The sequence below is a fragment of the Lathyrus oleraceus genome, chromosome 5, assembly GCF_024323335.1.
Source record: "Lathyrus oleraceus cultivar Zhongwan6 chromosome 5, CAAS_Psat_ZW6_1.0, whole genome shotgun sequence".
NCBI lineage: Eukaryota > Viridiplantae > Streptophyta > Magnoliopsida > Fabales > Fabaceae > Lathyrus > Lathyrus oleraceus.
Window position 1 is genome coordinate 222,286,931 of NC_066583.1, and position 18,518 is coordinate 222,305,448.

Consider the following 18,518-nt stretch of genomic DNA (forward strand, 5'->3'; position numbering starts at 1 on the left):
TCATTCATGCTTTGATTTATGGTCCCATTGATACAAACTCATTATCCATTTGATCAAGTCATTCCATGACCCGTTAATTCCATTTCATTCATTCATTCAAAGAAAACCAAGCTATTATACCTCACGCATGATCCCATGCATCAAAAATAAGGAAAAAAATCATGTTTACTTGATGGTAATCGATTACCATATTTTGGGTAATCGATTACCCTGCTTCCAGTAGCAAAAAAAACATTCTTTCTTGATGGTAATCATTACCATGTTTTGGGTAATCGATTACCCTGCTTCCAATAGCCAAAAAAACCATTCTTTCTTGATGGTAATCGATTACCATGCTTTGGGTAATCAATTACCCTGGTTCCAGTAGCCAAAAAAATTCATTTTACTGATGGTAACCGATTACCATATCTAAGGTAATATATTACACTTGCTGCCAATAACCAAAATGTTGCATTTTTCAACAGTAATGCAGTTTCCTTTCCACTCCAAACCAATTCCAATGCTTGCATCAATACACATTGAAATCTTTACATAATTGTACAACAACCAACCATATCATTCATGCATTGAACCAAGCTCTTAACACTTCAATTCACCAAACTTATCAACATTTGTGAGTTACTCATAACAGTCCTAAGCTAATTCCAAACCACTTTAACTAATTCCAAGCCTCACAAAACTAACTCCAAGCCTCATTTGACCAATTTCAAACCTCGCAAAACTAACTCCGAACCTCCATTTGATCCAAACCTATAACCTATATAAACACATCACTCTCATTACATAGAAAAAGCTCAAAACTTGATCGTTCTCTCAAATTACTCATTGCAAATTCAACTTTTCTCCTCTCACTTCATCTTCTCCAATTCTTCTCCCCACACCAAAGCTCAAATCACCGTTGGAGCAAGCTTCACATTGATGTTTGTTATCAATTGAGCTAAACCCCTTGCATAACCGACTTCATTACCCAGCATATCTCTTCCCCCTAGGTTTTGTCGATGTTTTCCCTTTCCTTCGGAAATAAATAAAGTCCGGTGGTGACTCTATTGTATGTTCGAGCGTGCGATACGTTCAGGTATATTTCTGCTAGCTTCACTTAGATTCAAGGATCTTTGTTTCTAATATTATTTGTCTTAAAATCACATCCTCTCAATAATCATTTGTTGAGGAATTGGGAATCTGATCATCCTTACAAATTATTCTTAATACTTTGTATATCCTAAAGTCAATGTTGATCTTGGGTGATAGTGTAAGCTAGATGAAGCTTTGAAATCAGTGTTGTAAGCCTGTCGTGGCTAAAGAAAATATATCTTGGTGTAAGAAAAGGATCAAAAGATATTGATCATTAATAAGAAAATCTCACAAAACGTGGGGACTAGAGTAGTCAAGTTTGGTAAACCGGGATAAATGTGTTATTTCTTAAACTCTTTTCTTTAAATTTATTTATTTGTACATAATTCACACACTACAAATACTTCAATCATTGAATATATTCATAGTTCATTTTGATAAAGCTTATTTCAGAAATTAAAAACAAGAGGTGTCATTATTCAACCCTCTTCTTGTGACATTTTTATCTAATTCAGTTGGCATCAGAGGTCAACCTCTAAGGTACGAGTCTAACACCCTAATTTTAATTAAATATTTTATTTAATTATTTGCGTGCTCAATTCGTTATATTTAAATTTTTGTATTATTTGGTGCGTAAGGGTATTTTGTTAATTACTAATTATCGAGGTTTTAGGATTGAAAAGCGGAAAATAAAGATAGAATTTATTGAAATTATTTGATAAATTTAGTTATTTTTTAATAATTTGAGAAAATAGAAATTTGGAGAATTTTGATTAATATTTATTTAAATGAAATATTTATTTAATTAAAATAATAAAAATATGAAAATTGAGAATATGGGGTAAAATTAACAGTTTTAGGAAATTAGAGTCTCAAGGAGTAATAGCTAAGAGTTGAGGGGAAATTGAGAATTAACAAAATCTTTTTGGGTTATTTAAATAGGAAAATTAAGGGTTTTAGAAAAGTTTTTGTTGATACGTGAAATTGAAGAAGAAGGAGAAGAGGAAAAAAAACCTAAGGAACTCAAGGAAGGAAATTCATAGCCAAAAGCTTGAAGATTCTGCAATCCTAAGGTAAGGGGGATTTCCTTATTGATGGTGAATTAGGAAGCCAGGATGGTAAAGATTTTGTACCCTCACATCAGTGCCACGGATAATGCTTAATTTTCCCTTATTTCTTATAATCTATGAATTATTTGGGCAAATAAGGTTTGGACAAAACCTTATTGGAAAGATCGATGAATTTTATGGTTATGTTTGAGTTGCTCTGAAAACCAAAGAGGATTTGTGATAAATCCCCTAGGGTCAATAAAGTGTTATTGTGTGTAGGTTTAACAATCTTTGTTGTTGATTGTAATTCTATTACTATGAAACTATGCATATGTTGTTATGATCGTACTTTAGAGTTTTGGGATTTTGTCTCTAAATATGAGTAACCCTATTTTGTCTCTAAATTTATTTTCCCAAATTTATTTCTGCAGAAACCCTATGATGCGTATTCCCAAAATTTTCCAAAAAATTCACGATGTGTTTTCCCTAAAATTTCCCAAATATCATAAAAACATAATTTCTTAAAATTGGAGTTTTTAACGAAAAATCGGAAAATTTGAGTAGGAGATGTATAGCTGGGCTGCGAGCTGTATGACGGGGCTGCACGGCGAGTTGCGGGTTGTACGACGGGGTTGTACGATTGGGCTGCAAGGTTGTATGGTTGGTATTGTACAACTGTACTGCGAGGCTGTATGGTTGGGGATGTACAGTCGGACTGTGGGCAGCAGGCGGCGGTTTTGGCGATTTTCGAGTTGGATGGTCAATTTGATGTAATTCGATCAAATTTCTTACCTTTTTGATAAGTTGAGATATAATTATTATTTTAGAGTTAATTTTATTATTATTTGAGTCAAACCGCCAGCTCCCTAAGGAGTTAAGTAGAGTTATTACTTGTGAACGTTGCAATGAGGTATTTTTGAGTACTTTGGATAAGAATACTCAATGGTCGCCCTAGAGTTGTCAATTGTTGACTAATTGTTTAAAGTTCCCTTGAGAATTCCGTAAAATTATTTAAATTATTTTGAGAGTTGAGAGATGTTGTGAGCGATTTTTGAGCTTTTTGAGAATTCTTTTGAGTTATAAATAATATGAAATTTTTTGAGCAATTTTTGACGTTGGTGATCTTTTGGTAATCTTGAGGTCACTTTTGAGTAAATTGAGTTAAAACGTCAGCCGTTAGGGTTAGTAGAGTTAGCACTTGTGAAAAGTTTCCCTTAGAGTACTTCTGAATACTTTAGACTACGTTTGGGGTACTCTAGAGTTATTTTGAGAACTGAGAGATATTGACCTATTTTTGAGTTTTTTGAGGATTCTGATGAGTTGTGACTAATATAATAAAACTTTAAGAATTTTTTATGCGTTAGAGTTTTGAGTAATAAAATAACTTTACTCTTTTTGATGAAAAATAAATATATTTTAAAAACCGTATTTTTGGAGATTAGTAATTTGAAAGGATTACAATGACGGTCTAGAATTGGCGATTTTAGAGATTAGTAATCCAAAGGGATTACAATGATGACATGTGATTGACAACGTATTGGTTCAAGAGTGAAACCTTATGATGATGTTTTTTATGATGATGATGATGATGATGATGTTTATTATGATGATGATCTTTATTATCATAATGATGTTTTTTATTATGATGATGATGTTTATTATGATGATGATGTTTTTTATGATGATAATGATGTTTATACTGGTGATGATGTTTTTGATGATTGATTAGTCGCATGCTTACTTTATACATATTCATGCATACATATATTCTGGAGTTAGGTATGACTTCGGTCCAGTGATGGCCTGGTTCAAAGAGGGACTATGGAGGTCTCATATCTAGAGAGGGACATAGTTCAAGAGGAACCTGAGAGATTGCAATCATTAACATACCTATGCCCCAAAAACCTGGTACCACATGCATTTTGATGAAGGAGTTGGTGGAATTAGCATTGGCATCACTATTTGAACTTTGATTATATTCATGTGAATGATGTATTTATGATTATCGATATTTACCATCATGTTGCTAAATTTAACCGTTATCATTTGTAAGGTGTATTCTCATCCCTTTTTTGTTGTTGTGGCGTTTGTGTTCCTCTAGAGTACAGACAATTAGGTACTCAACATGAGTAGTGGTTGTGAGTGGAAGATGGCCTTGGAGATGTTCTTCATTTATTTTATATTTATCGTTGTTTTAATCAGTTTCATCTTCTCTGGTTTGTAACATCGGGAACAAGGCGTGTAATTTGTTTTGAGTTATCTTTTGGAGTTTATTTTCGTTATATGGTTGCTTTAAATTATTATTGATGTTTTGAGTATTTTTCGAGTTTTCCGCTGTGAGTTTGAATTTTGTTCATGAAGAGTATGTTTTGTTTTGAGATCCTAATTAGTGAAAATTCTCTATTATATTAAGAGTCATGGTTTAGGGTGTTACATAGTGGTATCAGAGTAGGTGGGTTCGTCCGACCAGGTTTTGTAAAAATATTTTTGTTCCTAGTATGCGACATGTGTGTGAAACACTACCCGTACTTGTTTTATTTCTTACTGCTTTCTAGCAGGAGCGAGATTGAAGCAAGTGGGGGAGAAGCTCCTTCTTCTTTGAGATACTTCTGGTGTGGAGGATTGGTCAAGTGGCTGATTACAAGAGTGCATGTGTTGTTGAGGCTATATTGTTTCTTGAACCCGAAAATAATACAGATTCGAGGGAGGACAGACAGGTGCTCATGATGTTCGCTTCCTTAAGGGTAAAATGTGATCTTGTGTCTAGTGATATTCCTATTGTGTGTGAGTTTCTTGGTGTGTTTCCTAAAGACATTTGCAACTTGTTTTCGGAGCGAGAAATTGAGTTTGCCATAGATCTAGTACTTGGTACTAGACCTGTTTCGATGGGACAATACAAGATGTCTGCTTCAGAGCTTGTTAGATTGAAGATTCAGTTAGAAGATTTTCTTGAGAATAAAATTGCCAGACCAAGTGTATCGCCTCAAGAAGCTCCAGTGTTATTAGTGAAGAAGAAAGACGACAATATAAGATTATGCATTGACTATCGTCATCTGAACAAGGTCATTATCAAGAATAAGTATCCTCTTTCCATAGTCAAAGACCTTATATATCAGTTAGTGGGGGGCTTGTATTTTCAGTAAGATTGACTTGAGGTCGGGTTATCATTAGATTTGAGTGAAGGATGGAGATATCCCGCAGAGTGCATTCAGGATAAGATATGGGAACTATGAGTACTCGGTGATATCATTCGATGTGTCTTATGCCCCTGGTGTATTTATGGAGTATATGAATAGGATCTTTCATCCCTATTTGGATCAGTTTGTATTTGTGTTTATTGATGATATTCTAGTATATTCTAAATCAGATGAAGACCATGTTGGACATCTTTGTACTGTACTCCAGGTTTTTAAAGAGAATAAGTTGTATGCCAAGTTATCCAAATGTGAGTTCTAGTTTCGAGAAGTGAGTTTTCATGGTTATGTGATTTCCAATGGTGGTATAGCGGTTGACCCTTCTAAGATAGATACAGTGCTACAATGGGAGGCTCCGAAATCAGTTACCGAGATTAGAAGTTTCTTAGGGTTGGTTGGTTACTACCAAAGATTTATAGAAGGATTTTCTAAGTTAGCTCTACCTTTGACTCAGCTGACTTGAAAGGGTCAAACCTTTATGTGGGATATGTAGCATCTGGAACTAAATAAGAAGTTGACAACAAAGCCAGTGTTGATATTGCCAGACCTAAGGGAGCCTTTTATGGTATACTGTGATGCATCTAAGATGAGCTTAGGCGGTGTGCTTATGCAGAATAGGTAGGTGGTAGCTTATGCTTTGTGATAGGTAAATATTCATGAAAGGAAGTTGTCGCGGCACGAAAAATACCCGAGCGTAAGGAACGCTCGAAATATAAACAAAATAGAGTCGCCACCGAACTTTATTTATTCCAAAAGAGGGAAAAGGAAAATATCGATAAAACCCATGAAAAACAAAAAGAAATGGTTGTCGCAACCAAATCAGGTTCGGGAGTCGGTTATGCAAGGGGAAGGTATTAGCACCCCTCACATCCATCGTACTCGATGGGACCCATTTAGTTTAATTATTTTTTATTTTATTTTATTATTAAAAAATCTTAATATTAGGATTAGAGTTTACTTTGGGCTTTAAGCCCATGCTTTTTTACACCCTCACATTCACGGTTTACATCCTTGTTATTCCTTTATTTATTTATTTATTTATTTATTTTTGATTTGATTAATTATAATTATTGATTTAATTAAGTAATTGTTTATTTTAGTTGATTAATTGTTTTTTTAATGGTTAAATAAAATATTTATATTATTGGTCTCATTGATTTTTCACGGTTGCGTAGCAATTTTATAGTTAAAAAAATTCAATTTAATTTTAGAAATTGTTTACACGCATAGAGTTTTGTTGACCGACCTCGGATAGGGTGATTCCTACATAAATTGCTTTACAATTGCTTAACATTATGCTAAATTATGTAGTTCAATTTCTGATTTTTACTCCGAGTCCCTTGGCTTTCTCTTGGGCCTTCTTACAACGAGATTCTTTTATTTTTATAACTGTCTTTCAAAACTTGAATGATTTAATTATTGTGTTGTATCCCCATTCGATAAAATGTACCCCATTCCCAAACATGTGTAATAAATTTTCCGCTTTCATTAACTTTACTGTACTATTTGATTGTTAACAAAAGATTAAAATCAACCCTTTCAGAAAAGAACAAAAATAAACACTCGATCCAACGTCGAGTCTTTTTATCCTAAATCAAATCCAAATTGATTACAAAGTCAAATATGCCCCCCGCCACATCCAAACTATTTTCATAAAGTCAACTTCAGACACTTGATCCAATTTCAAGTTGTCCCGCTGTTTTTAAAAGCTTTTCACAATAGAAATGGAAGAAACTGATTAAGTTTAGACTTTCTCTGTTTCGAATGTTAGGATACTGCTGTAGAGCTCAATGTTCAAACATTCGTCTTCCATATTAAAATACAATAATTACCAGAATTAGGTCACTTCTCTTATAGAAGAAAAGATTGATTGGGTATCGACCTTCTCTTTCTCGATTATTTGGACACTGCTGTAGAGCTCTCTGTCTGATTAATCGTCTTCCGTTAATGAACTTTGGCCTAATTTTCCATACATTTTCATAATAAACTTTTGGATGAAAAGAGAGTGATTGGGCTTAGGCCTCTTCCTTTTCGAGCATCTGAGTACTGCAGTAGAGCTCCCTGCTTAGATGCTTGTCTCCGCTTAAAATCAACTCAAACTCATCAAACTTGTTTTCCGCCCTTGTGCGACTCCGAAAACATTTTCAGAAAAGAGTATGCAACATCTGTTTTGATGCGAAACAAACAAAGACTTCAGCCTCCAAGAGCGAGTAGCAAGTAAAGGTTTAATCGCTCAAATGTGATCCAAGCATCACTCTCTTTAAAAGCAATCCACCCAGTAGTTCTCTTTGGGTAGAACTATGTATGCCTTGAGTTCTTCATAGCACCTGGAGATACGTAGGAGCAGGATTGCGAAATCTTGTCAGGCACATTAATATTAAAACACCCCTAAGTCTTTCCTTTCTTTATTTCTATTTCCTCACCCGATAAGTAGAAGATCACAAACGATATCACGCTAACACTCTAACACGAAACTAACTAAATGGGTCTCATCGAGTACGATGGATGTGAGGGGTGCTAATACCTTCCCCTTGCATAACCGACTCCCGAACCCGATTTGGTTGCGACGACCATTTCTTTTTGTTTTTCATGGGTTTTATCGATATTTTCCCTTTCCCTCTTTTGGAATAAATAAAGTTCGGTGGCGACTCTGTTTTGTTTATATTTCGAGCGTTCCTTACGCTCGGGTATTTTTCGTGCCGCGACAGCTGGCGACTCTGCTGGGGATAATACTTCTCCTAAGCGAGTCAACCCTAATTTAGTTTGTTTTGTGTTTGAGCTTTTGCTTTTATCTGTTTGTTTGCTTCTTATTTATTTTATCTATATATGCCTTTATTATCTGTATTTCTAGTTACTGTATTATTGATATATGGTATCATTGGAACTTTCTGGACTATTGGCATTTGTGTGAGGAAAAGCTTTATACCCGAGCTATGAGAAAAAGTTAAGTTAGGATGGTGGTTGTGTAGTATTGACCTGCGAGACATCGGACTCGTTAGGTTGATGCGAGAACCCCACTCAGATGAGATCCCTTGAAAGTATTACTGTCTTACGATTAGTCGTTTTGGCGGTGATACTTTCAACCTCGATCTATGATTCTGAGGACCTTTTGTAGAACCCTGAACCTATGGCTTTTAGGACCGATGGTTGTGTAGTGTTAACCTATGAGACTTAGGACTCATTGGGTTAATGCGAAGACCTCACTCAGAATAGATCATTTTTGAGGATATTGTTGTCTTACAAGTAGTCGTTCTGACGATAATATTGTCAGGTGTGATCCATGACTCTGGGAACCGTGTCTAGAACCGTGGAGTCGATGGTTGTGTAGTATTGACCTACGAGACTTAGGACTCGTTGGGTTAATACAAAGACCTAACCTAGAATAGATCCTTTTCAAGATATTATTGTCTTACGATTAGTCGTTCTGACGATAATATTCTTGAATTGGGTCCATGACTCTAGGAACCTTTTAAACCCTAGAGCCTACCTATTTGGTTTTCCTATTCCTGGAACCTTTCCTCCATGAAATAATTAATCAGAATGTTCCAATGATCACTTACCCAACTGTACATACATAAACATAAAACATTTCCTAATCATAACACATATGACATGTGCATATTTTCAAGGGACCTAAAGACTCGTTTGATTGCAGGCATTCAGAAGACATGGGTAGCAATCAAAAAAGTACTTATTCATTCAAGTTCAGGAATCCAAAGCTAGGATTGATTAAGGGGTTGATCTCATATGTGAAAAAAATCAGAAGGAACAACTTTTGTGTTGAGTATGGTGACCTGTTGACTATCATGAACACTGAGGTGGATGCTTGGGCCATTTTCACTTTGGCACAATTCTATGATCCTCCCTTGCGGTGTTTCACATTCCAGGACTTCCAGTTGGCACCAACACTGGAAGAGTTCTCACATATAGCAAACATTAGTATCAAGGATGAAGTCCCTTACACCGGTCTAGGGGAATTTCCTACACATCAACAAATAGGTTCATCTATACATCTATATAAAGCGGAAGTGAAAGCTAATCTTGGACCAAAAGGAGACACTTTGGGCTTCACTTTGAAGTTCTTAGTGGGAAAAGCTTCAGATTTCAAAAGTAAAGAAGATTGGGTCGCTTTCAATGCTGTGTTAGCCTTGATACTCTATGGGATTGTCTTGTTCCCGAACATTGATGACTTCGTGGACATGACTGCTATACGCATTTTCTTGCTCAAGAATCCCATTCCCACCTTGCTTGCAGATGTTTATCACTCTATCCATTGGAGAAATGAGAAGAAGGGGGGGATGATCCAGTGTTGCGCTCCTTTACTGTATAAATGGTTCTTATCTCACTTACCAAGCGAAGGGCCTTTTGTTCAAAACAAGGATAACCTCAAGTGGTCTCAAAAAATCATGTCTCTCACTGCTAATAACATCACCTGGTACTCTCGTGTTTACGATGATGTGGACATAATCGTCAAATGTGGCAACTTCCATAATGTGCCACTCATAGGAACTCGAGGTTGCATCAATTACAACCCTGAGCTTGCTATGCGGCAACTTGGGTTTCCTATGAATGACAAACCAGAAGACAAGTTGTTAGAAGGTTTCTTGCTGGGAGAAGGAGTGAAGGACTTTGATCTGGTGAAGAGGATAGGTCGTGCCTGGACTAAAGTTCGTAGAGAAGGAAAAAGGGAGCGTGGAAAGAAGAATTGTATAGCTAGAGGGCCATATACAAGTTGGGTCCAAGCCAGAGCTTCTCAAGACAAACTACCATACCCTTATGAGCCTCCAATGCATACAAATCTTCCATAACCTACTCACGTCACTATGGAGGAAGCTAAAGAGCTCAAGGTTGTCATCCAAAGTTTGGAAAAAGAGAATGAAGAGCTACGGTTGAACCTTCTCCAAATTACTGAAGAAAGGGATAATCATAAGTGGGAGCTTGGGCGGAAGAAAACACAACTTCAAGCAATTGTGGAAAGGACTGATAAGGAGGAATGTAAGAGAAAAAGAGTCAAACAGGGGTTAGATCAGGCTGAGAGCTGCTTGAATACCGTCAAAAGCCAACTGAAAGAGGATGAGAGGGATTGTCGTGAGAAAGAGAAATGGTGGAAGCTCGCCACAAAACAAAAGAAGGAGATAAGAGAGACGCTTGAGGCTGAGATAGCCAACCTCAGTGTTTCACTCTGTGAATCAAAAGAAAGGGAAGAACGAGAACGTCGCAGTAAAGAGAGTGCTCTGGCTGCTACTCGGGTTACACCTGAAATGTGGAAAGGAAAGTGCCAGGAGGCTGAAAATACTAATGAGTGGGAACGATACTGGAGAGGTCGACATGACTCTTTGCTACAAGAAGGTGAAGATTGGATGAACGCAAGGGAAAATGTGAATGCTAGTTTGGCAACCTGCAAGGAAACCATCCAGTTTTTACATGAACAAAGAAATGAGTATCGAGACAAGTTTGCCAGTTTGATAGACTTCTGTAATGGCATGGCTACGAATGTGCCTTTGATGCTAAGATGTGCTTTGGAAGACATAGACAATGACAACATCCCTCATTCAGTGACTGAATTTATTTATCTTTGTGAAGACATGATGAAAAGGTTCAAAGGAGAGTTGGAAGATCTCAATAAACAGAAGCCTGCAGTTTGACTTTTTTTTTATGTTGTACTTTCCTTTATGTTTGAAAGAATATTTTGTACTCAATCCTTGTACTCTATTTTGAATTGAATGAATGAAGGATTTTGAGTTTCTTTTGTACAAAAAAGTTTGGTTCCATTCTTGTTTTATTCCCCGTGATCTCTTTGAATGCTTGCTAAGTTACAAGGAATCTAACACGGTTCCCTGAAAATAAAATTGAACATAAGCATAAAAGACATTTTTAAATTTCACGTGCATTAACATATGCATCATGCATTTCATTTCTCAGAACAAAAACTCATTCCATTTTTCCTCGTGTCCAGTAGTTCAAGCTGATTCCTCAACGTGCATACGCTACTCGCTCCAACACAAGAAGAATCATGGATGTAGTTAGAGAAGAACAAGCTGCCTTCAGAGAGGAGATGGACTCTGTCAAAAGCAAGATCGAGCAGATCTTTGAGGCTATACAAGCTCTGGCTAGAAGGGAAGAAGAGGCTCGTGTTGTCGCTGCTGCAAGGAACGATGCTCTAGTTCAAGGGGTTGCTCTTCAGTCAGGACCTTCAGTTCCTATTCCAAACCCCGTTATCTACGGTCTTCCTCCAGGCTTTGTTCCACCGCCTGAAAGAAACCATGTGCCTCCACCTGCGCATACTTCTAGAGTAGCTGATGGAGTCGCTGTGCAAGGACCTCCGATAGTCAATCAAGTAGTCATGCCCCGCACTGATGAAGAGCTCCAGGACGAGTTTGAAATGCAGAATTACAATGGAGCTACTCCAGTGGTCATCCCTACTGCTGCCCAAGATTCTGAGGCTATCTTGATGTGTCGTGCTCTGGCCGAAAAGCTAAGAATCTTGGAAGGACATAACTCAACCGGTTTAAGTGCCTTGGAGATGTGTCTAGTCCCAGACGTGGTGATTCCTCCAAAATTCAAAGCGCCTGAATTTGAAAAATACAAAGGACTCACATGTCCTAACATACATTTGAAAATGTATTGCAGAAAAATGGCTGCCTATGCCAGAGATGATAAGCTCATGATCCATTGCTTTCAGGACAGTCTAACTGGGGCATCTTTGGACTGGTACATGCAGTTGGAATGTAGCAACATCCACACTTGGGATGAGTTGGCTGAAGCATTCGCAAAGCAATACAAATATAATACTGACATGGCACCAAACCGTACTCAGCTTCAGAGTATGGCCCAGAAAGACAATGAATCTTTTAAAGAATACGCACAACACTGGAGAGAATTGGCTGCAAGGGTGCACCCGCCGCTGGTTGCTCGTGAATTGATTGACATTTTCATGGGAACCTTGCAGGGCCAATATTATGAAAGATTGATTTATAGTGTTTCCACAGGATTTTCTGACATGGTGATTGTGGGAGAAAGAGTAGAAGAAGGACTGAAGAGTGGTAAAATCCAGGGAGGTTCCAGCATTCAACCAATCTTGAAGAAGCCTTTCAACGGATTCAAGAGGAAGGAGGGTGAGACTAGTGCCATTTCTTCTCAGAGGGGGAGACCACCATACAAAGCTCCTGCTTCTGTGCCTTATTATCAGTACCCTTACGTAGCGGCTGCTCAATATCCAACCATGCCTTACCGTCCAATTGCTCCTGTTCCTATTCCAGCTCCGGTACCTCACTATCAAGTTCCAGTTCCTCAATATCAAGCTCCATAACCTCAATTCCAGGCTCCTCCACCTCAACATCAACAGAATAATCAACCACGTCCAGTTCAGCAGCAACGACCAAATCAACAGAGGCCATATCAACTGTACAATAATGTGAATACCACTCATATCCCAATGAGTTACACTCAATTGCTACCATATCTGATTCAGAATGGGACTGTCGTGCCAAGGGAATTACCTCCAATGCCGAAGTCGCATAAGCCTTGGTATGATGAGAATGCTAGATGTGCCTTTCATGCTAATTCAGAGGGTCATACAATAGAGAATTGCAAGGTGTTCAAGCTTCGGGTCCAAGAGTTGATAGATCAGAAAATTTTGTCTTTTGCTGATGTTCCAAATGTGGGGAATAATCCTTTGCCTAAACATGATAGTTCAGGTGTCAATGCTATAGAAAGTTCAACTGATGATGGATTGATAAAGGATGTGTTCAAGTTGAAGACTCTTTTAACCGTGGTCCATGCTAGATTGATGGAAGCAGAATTGGTGAATGAAGTACATGATAATTGTGTGGTGTGTTCATCCAACCCTGATCAGTGTGGTGAATTCAAAATTTGTCTTCAACGCTTGATGGATCAGCGAGTTATTCAGTTCATTAGAGCGAAGATTGATGAGGATGTTGTTGTGATTGTGCCTGTGTTTGATCAAGAGAGGCTTCCTAAGCCTTTTGTGGTCCCTTATCAGAGAAATGTTGACCTAGAGCCAGTGAAGAAGATTGAGCCCATGGTTATCCATGTTCCCGCTCCATTCTCATTTGACAGTACCAAAGTCGTGCCTTGGAACTATAAACCTGTAGTTTATGTAGGTAACAAACCAGTAATCTTGAAAGAGCCAGACGTGACTAACATCGCTGGAGCTAGTGGTGTGACTCGAAGTGGAAGGGTTTTCGCTCCTGAAGTGATCCCAAACAAAGAAAGTGCACCAACAGTTGAACCAACAAAGGGGAAAGAGGTGAATCCTCCAGAAGCAGGAGAAGGCTCATCTAAGAAAGCAGTGACTGCTGAAGAGGATCGAGAATTCTTAAAGATCATCAAGAAGAGTGATTACAAGGTTGTAGATCAGCTCAACCAAACTCCTTCAAAAATATCCATTCTTTCTCTACTTATGAGTTCTGAGGCTCATAGGACTGCTCTATTGAAGTTCTTGAACGAAGCTTATGTGGCAGAAGACATCAGTGTTATTCAGTTTGATAATGTGGTTGCTAATCTCAATGCTAGTAGTTGTTTGATGTTCACTGATGATGATTTACCCCCTAATGGGCGAGAACATAATATGGCGCTTCATATCTCCATTCAATGTACAAATGTTACTTTGGCTCGAGTACTTGTGGATACAGGTTCATCCTTAAACGTGTTACCTAAGACTACCCTGACACAACTGAATATTGAAGGGGTGCAGATGAGACCTAGTGCTTTGATAGTGAAAGCTTTTGATGGGTCTAAGCGAACAGTTATTGGGGAGATTGACCTCCCAATCCTGATTGGCCCTCAAACTTTCCGTATTACCTTCCAGGTAATGGATATTAGGCCTGCCTATAGCTGTCTGTTAGGTAGACCTTGGATCCATGCTGCTGGAGTTGTCACCTCGACACTTCACCAGAAGCTGAAGTTTGTTACTTCTGGTAAGCTGGTATCAGTATCCGGAGAGGAAGATATTTTCTTCAGCCATTTGACTTCTTTTAGATACATTGAAGTAGGTGAAGACATTGTTGAAACTCCTCTCCAAGCCCTTGAAGTGGTCAATGTGGTCCAGACTAAGCCGAAACTTCTTGAAGAACCCAAGGGGGCCATGACCTCATGGAAGAGTGTGAAAGCTGCAATTGAAGTTGGTTGCCCTGGAAGTTGGGGCACAATGATTGAATTGCCAGAGAAGAAAGACAAGTGTGGATTAGGATATCAGCCGTCTATTGAACTTTTCAAAGATCAGAAGATACATCAGGGGAAGGTTCCTAGCATCCAGGAAATATTCTCCAAAGATGGTTTCCGAAGTGATGATCAAGTGAATGCTCTTGAAGATAAAGATCCGGATTTGTCCAAGATGGTATTTTGTGGACCTCCGGATGCCGCTCTCACTAACTGGAAGGCAACAGATGTTCCGGATATAGTTTCTTGTTCAAAGTAATTTACTGTTTCTAAAACATCCAATGTCATGCCCAAGGCATATGGATAGCTTTGTAGGGCCCATTTTGTGTTAATATTTAAGTCTTATCATCAATACAAAGCACATTTTTTGAGATCCCTGTCTTTCATCTTTTTAATTTATTTTTTTTACAAACAAATAAACAACAACAAAAAATGGCAATTTTTATTTCACATCACTTTAATTTTTCAAAATCTTCCTCTAAAAAGAAAAATCATTTCCATGCAGATCATTAATAACTGAATCCATTGAACACGACAATGCTATAATTCCCTATGACTTCGACCTCCCGATTAACCAAGCTGAAGAGGATGGTAAGGAAGACTGCGAACTTCCACAAGAGTTTACCAGACTTTTGAAACAAGAGGAGAAGATGATTCAGCCTCATCAGGAACCAGTGGATGTGATCAATCTGGGGACTGAGGAGGATAGAAAGGAAGTCAAGGTCGGAATTGCTTTGAAAAAAAATGTGAAGGAGGAACTAGTCAAGCTACTACATGAATATGTGGATGCGTTTGCTTGGTCATATCAGGATATGTCAGGACTCGACACCGACATAGTTGTGCACAAGTTGCCGTTGAAGCCGGAATGCCCGCCCATCAAGCAGAAGTTGAGAAGAACTCGACCAGACATGGCTGTCAAGATCAGAGAAGAGGTCAAGAAGCAGTTTGATGCAGGTTTTCTAGCTGTTGCAACTTATCCGCAGTGGATTGCTAATATTGTGCCAGTTCCAAAGAAAGATGGAAAAGTTCGAATGTGTGTAGACTACAGAGACCTGAATAGAGCTAGTCCCAAAGATGATTTTCCTTTACCTCACATTGATGTATTGGTAGATAACACAGCTCAATTCTATGTATTCTCCTTCATGGACGGATTCTCAAGATATAATCAGATCAAAATGTCTCCCGAAGATATGGAGAAAACAACTTTCATTACACCATGGGGCACTTTCTGTTATAAGGTAATGCCTTTCGGCCTGAAAAATGCTGGGGCAACCTATCAAAGGGCCATGGTGACTCTTTTCCATGATATGATACATAAGGAGATTGAAGTCTATGTGGATGACATGATTGCCAAGTCTCAGACAGAAGAGGAGCACGTTATTCATCTGAAGAAGTTGTTTGTAAGATTGAGGAAATATAGATTGCGGTTAAACCCTGCTAAATGCACTTTTGGAGTCAGATCTGGAAAGCTTCTAGGATTCATTGTGAGCCAGAGAGGCATAGAAGTTGATCCTGACAAAGTCAAAGCTATTCAAGAGATGCCAGCACCTCGGACAGAGAAGCAAGTCCGTGGTTTTTGGGTAGATTGAACTATATTTCCAGATTCATCTCGCATCTGACAACCACTTGCGAGCCAATATTCAAGTTGTTAAGAAAAGATCAAACTGTTAGGTGGAACGATGATTGCCAGAGTGCATTCGATAAAATCAAGCAGTATCTGCAAGAACCACCAATCTTAGTGCCACCAGTTCCAGGAAGGCCTCTCATTATGTATTTGACAGTACTCGATGAATCCATGGGATGTGTACTGGGGCAACACGATGAGACGGGTAGGAAAGAGCATGTTATCTACTACCTGAGCAAGAAGTTTACAGAATGTGAAATCAGGTACTCCATGCTAGAAAAGACTTGTTGTGCATTAGCATGGGCCGCTCGTCGTCTGAGACAGTATATGATTTGTCATACAACAATGTTAATATCCAAGATGGATCCCATCAAGTACATCTTCGAGAAACCCGGATTAAATGGAAGAATCGCTCGCTGGCAAATGTTGTTATCAGAATATGACATTCAGTATGTAACTCAGAAGGCCATTAAGGGTAATGTGTTATCAGAGTACCTTGCGCACCAGCCAGTGGAGGACTATCAATCAATGAGACTCGACTTCCCAGATGAAGACATCATGTACATAAGAGACTATGAGATTCCAGGCCCGGAAGAAGGACCCGAACCAGGATCGCGGTGGACGCTCGTGTTCGATGGTGCCTCAAATGCATTGGGTAATGGAATTGGGGCTGTTATAACTTCTCCAAAGGATTTTCATCTTCCCTTCACGGCAAGGTTATGTTTCCAATGCACCAATAACATGGCGGAGTATGAAGCATGTATCTTGGGAATTGAAGCAGCTATTGACCTACGAATCAAGATTCTTGAAGTGTATGGGGACTCAGCACTTGTCATCTATCAAATCAAGGGAGATTGGGAGACCCGCCATCCCAATTTGATCCCATACCGAGAGCATGTCATGAAGCTAATTCCCTACTTTTATGAGATTAATTTCCTTCATATTCCTAGGGAGGAGAATCAGCTAGCCGATGCCTTGGCTACTCTGTCATCTATGTTCAAGGTCAAGTGGGCTAACGAATCACCTGTTATTACAATTCAACGTCTAGACGAGCCAGCACATTGCTTGGCAGTTGAAGCAGAAACAGATGGCAAGCCTTGGTTTTATGACATCAAACGATATCTTGAGAAGCACGAGTATCTAAATGATGTATCCATCACAGACAAAAAGACCTTAAGAAAGTTATCAGCCAATTTCTTCCTAAGTGGTGGTGTTCTATACAAAAGAAACTTTGATTTAGTTCTGCTCAGATGCGTGGATAGACACGAAGCCGACCTACTCATCAAAGAAATCCACGAAGGTTCTTTCGGAATTCATGCAAACGGACATGCAATGGCGAAGAAAATCCTTAGAGCTGGTTACTATTGGTTGACAATGGAAACAGATTGTTACCACTATGCCAAGAAATGCCACAAGTGCCAAATTTATGCTGACAAGGTGCACGTGCCACCTACTCCTCTGAATGTTTTATCAGCTCCATGGCCATTCTCAATGTGGGGCATAGACATGATTGGTATGATTGAGCCTAAAGCTGCAAATGGACATCGGTTCATTCTGGTTGCCATTGACTACTTCACTAAGTGGGTAGAAGCAGCTTCTTATGCCAATGTGACAAAGCAAGTCGTCACTCGATTTATCAAGAAAGAGATAATTTGTCGCTACGGAACTCCTAGCAAGATTATCACTGATAATGGATCAAATCTGAATAATAAGATGATGAAGGAGTTGTGCGAGAATTTCAAGATTGAACATCATAACTCGTCACCTTATAGGCCAAAGATGAACGGAGCTGTAGAGGCAGCTAACAAGAATATCAAGAAGATCATTCAGAAGATGGTGAAAACTTATAAAGATTGGCACGAGATGCTACCCTTTGCTTTGCACGGATATCGAACAGCTGTTCACACTTCAACAGGGGCAACCCCTTTCTCACTAGTCTATGGCATGGAGGTTGTGCTACCGATAGAAGTTGAGATCCCCTCATTGAGAGTCTTGATGGAGACAGAATTAGAAGAAGCAGAATGGATTCAAACCAGATTTGACCAGCTCAATCTAATCGAAGAAAAGAGGATGACAGCGTTGTGTCATGGTCAGTTATATCAGAGGAGACTCAAGCGGGTGTTTGACAAGAAGGTCCGACCTCGAGAGTTTAATGTAGGTGAACTAGTTTTGAAAAAGATAATCTCCCTCCAGAAGGATTCACGTGGCAAGTGGATTCCAAACTATGAAGGGCCATTTGTGGTGAAGAAATCTTTCTCTGGTGGAGCTTTAGTTCTCACGAACATGGACGGAGAAGAGTTGACACACCCCGTCAATTCTGATGCAGTCAGAAAGTATTATGCCTAAGAAAAAGATATGGATAATAAAAGCTCGCTAAGTTGAAAACCCGAAAGGGCGACT

The 18,518-nt window shown here is 38.8% G+C and overlaps 1 protein-coding gene across 1 annotated transcript; it reads left to right on the plus strand.

The window, feature by feature from the left end:
* The first annotated feature begins 10,137 nt into the window (after nt 1–10,137).
* LOC127079821 (uncharacterized) lies at nt 10,138–10,959 on the plus strand. Its single transcript, XM_051020189.1, has one exon. The coding sequence runs from the start codon at nt 10,138–10,140 to the stop codon at nt 10,957–10,959; it is 822 nt and encodes a 273-aa protein (XP_050876146.1).
* The last annotated feature ends 7,559 nt before the right edge of the window (nt 10,960–18,518 follow it).

Coding starts and splice junctions, on each gene's coding strand:
- LOC127079821 (XM_051020189.1), top strand. CDS start 10,138: ATGGAGGAAGCTAAAGAGCTCAAGGTTGTCATCCAAAGTTTGGAAAAA.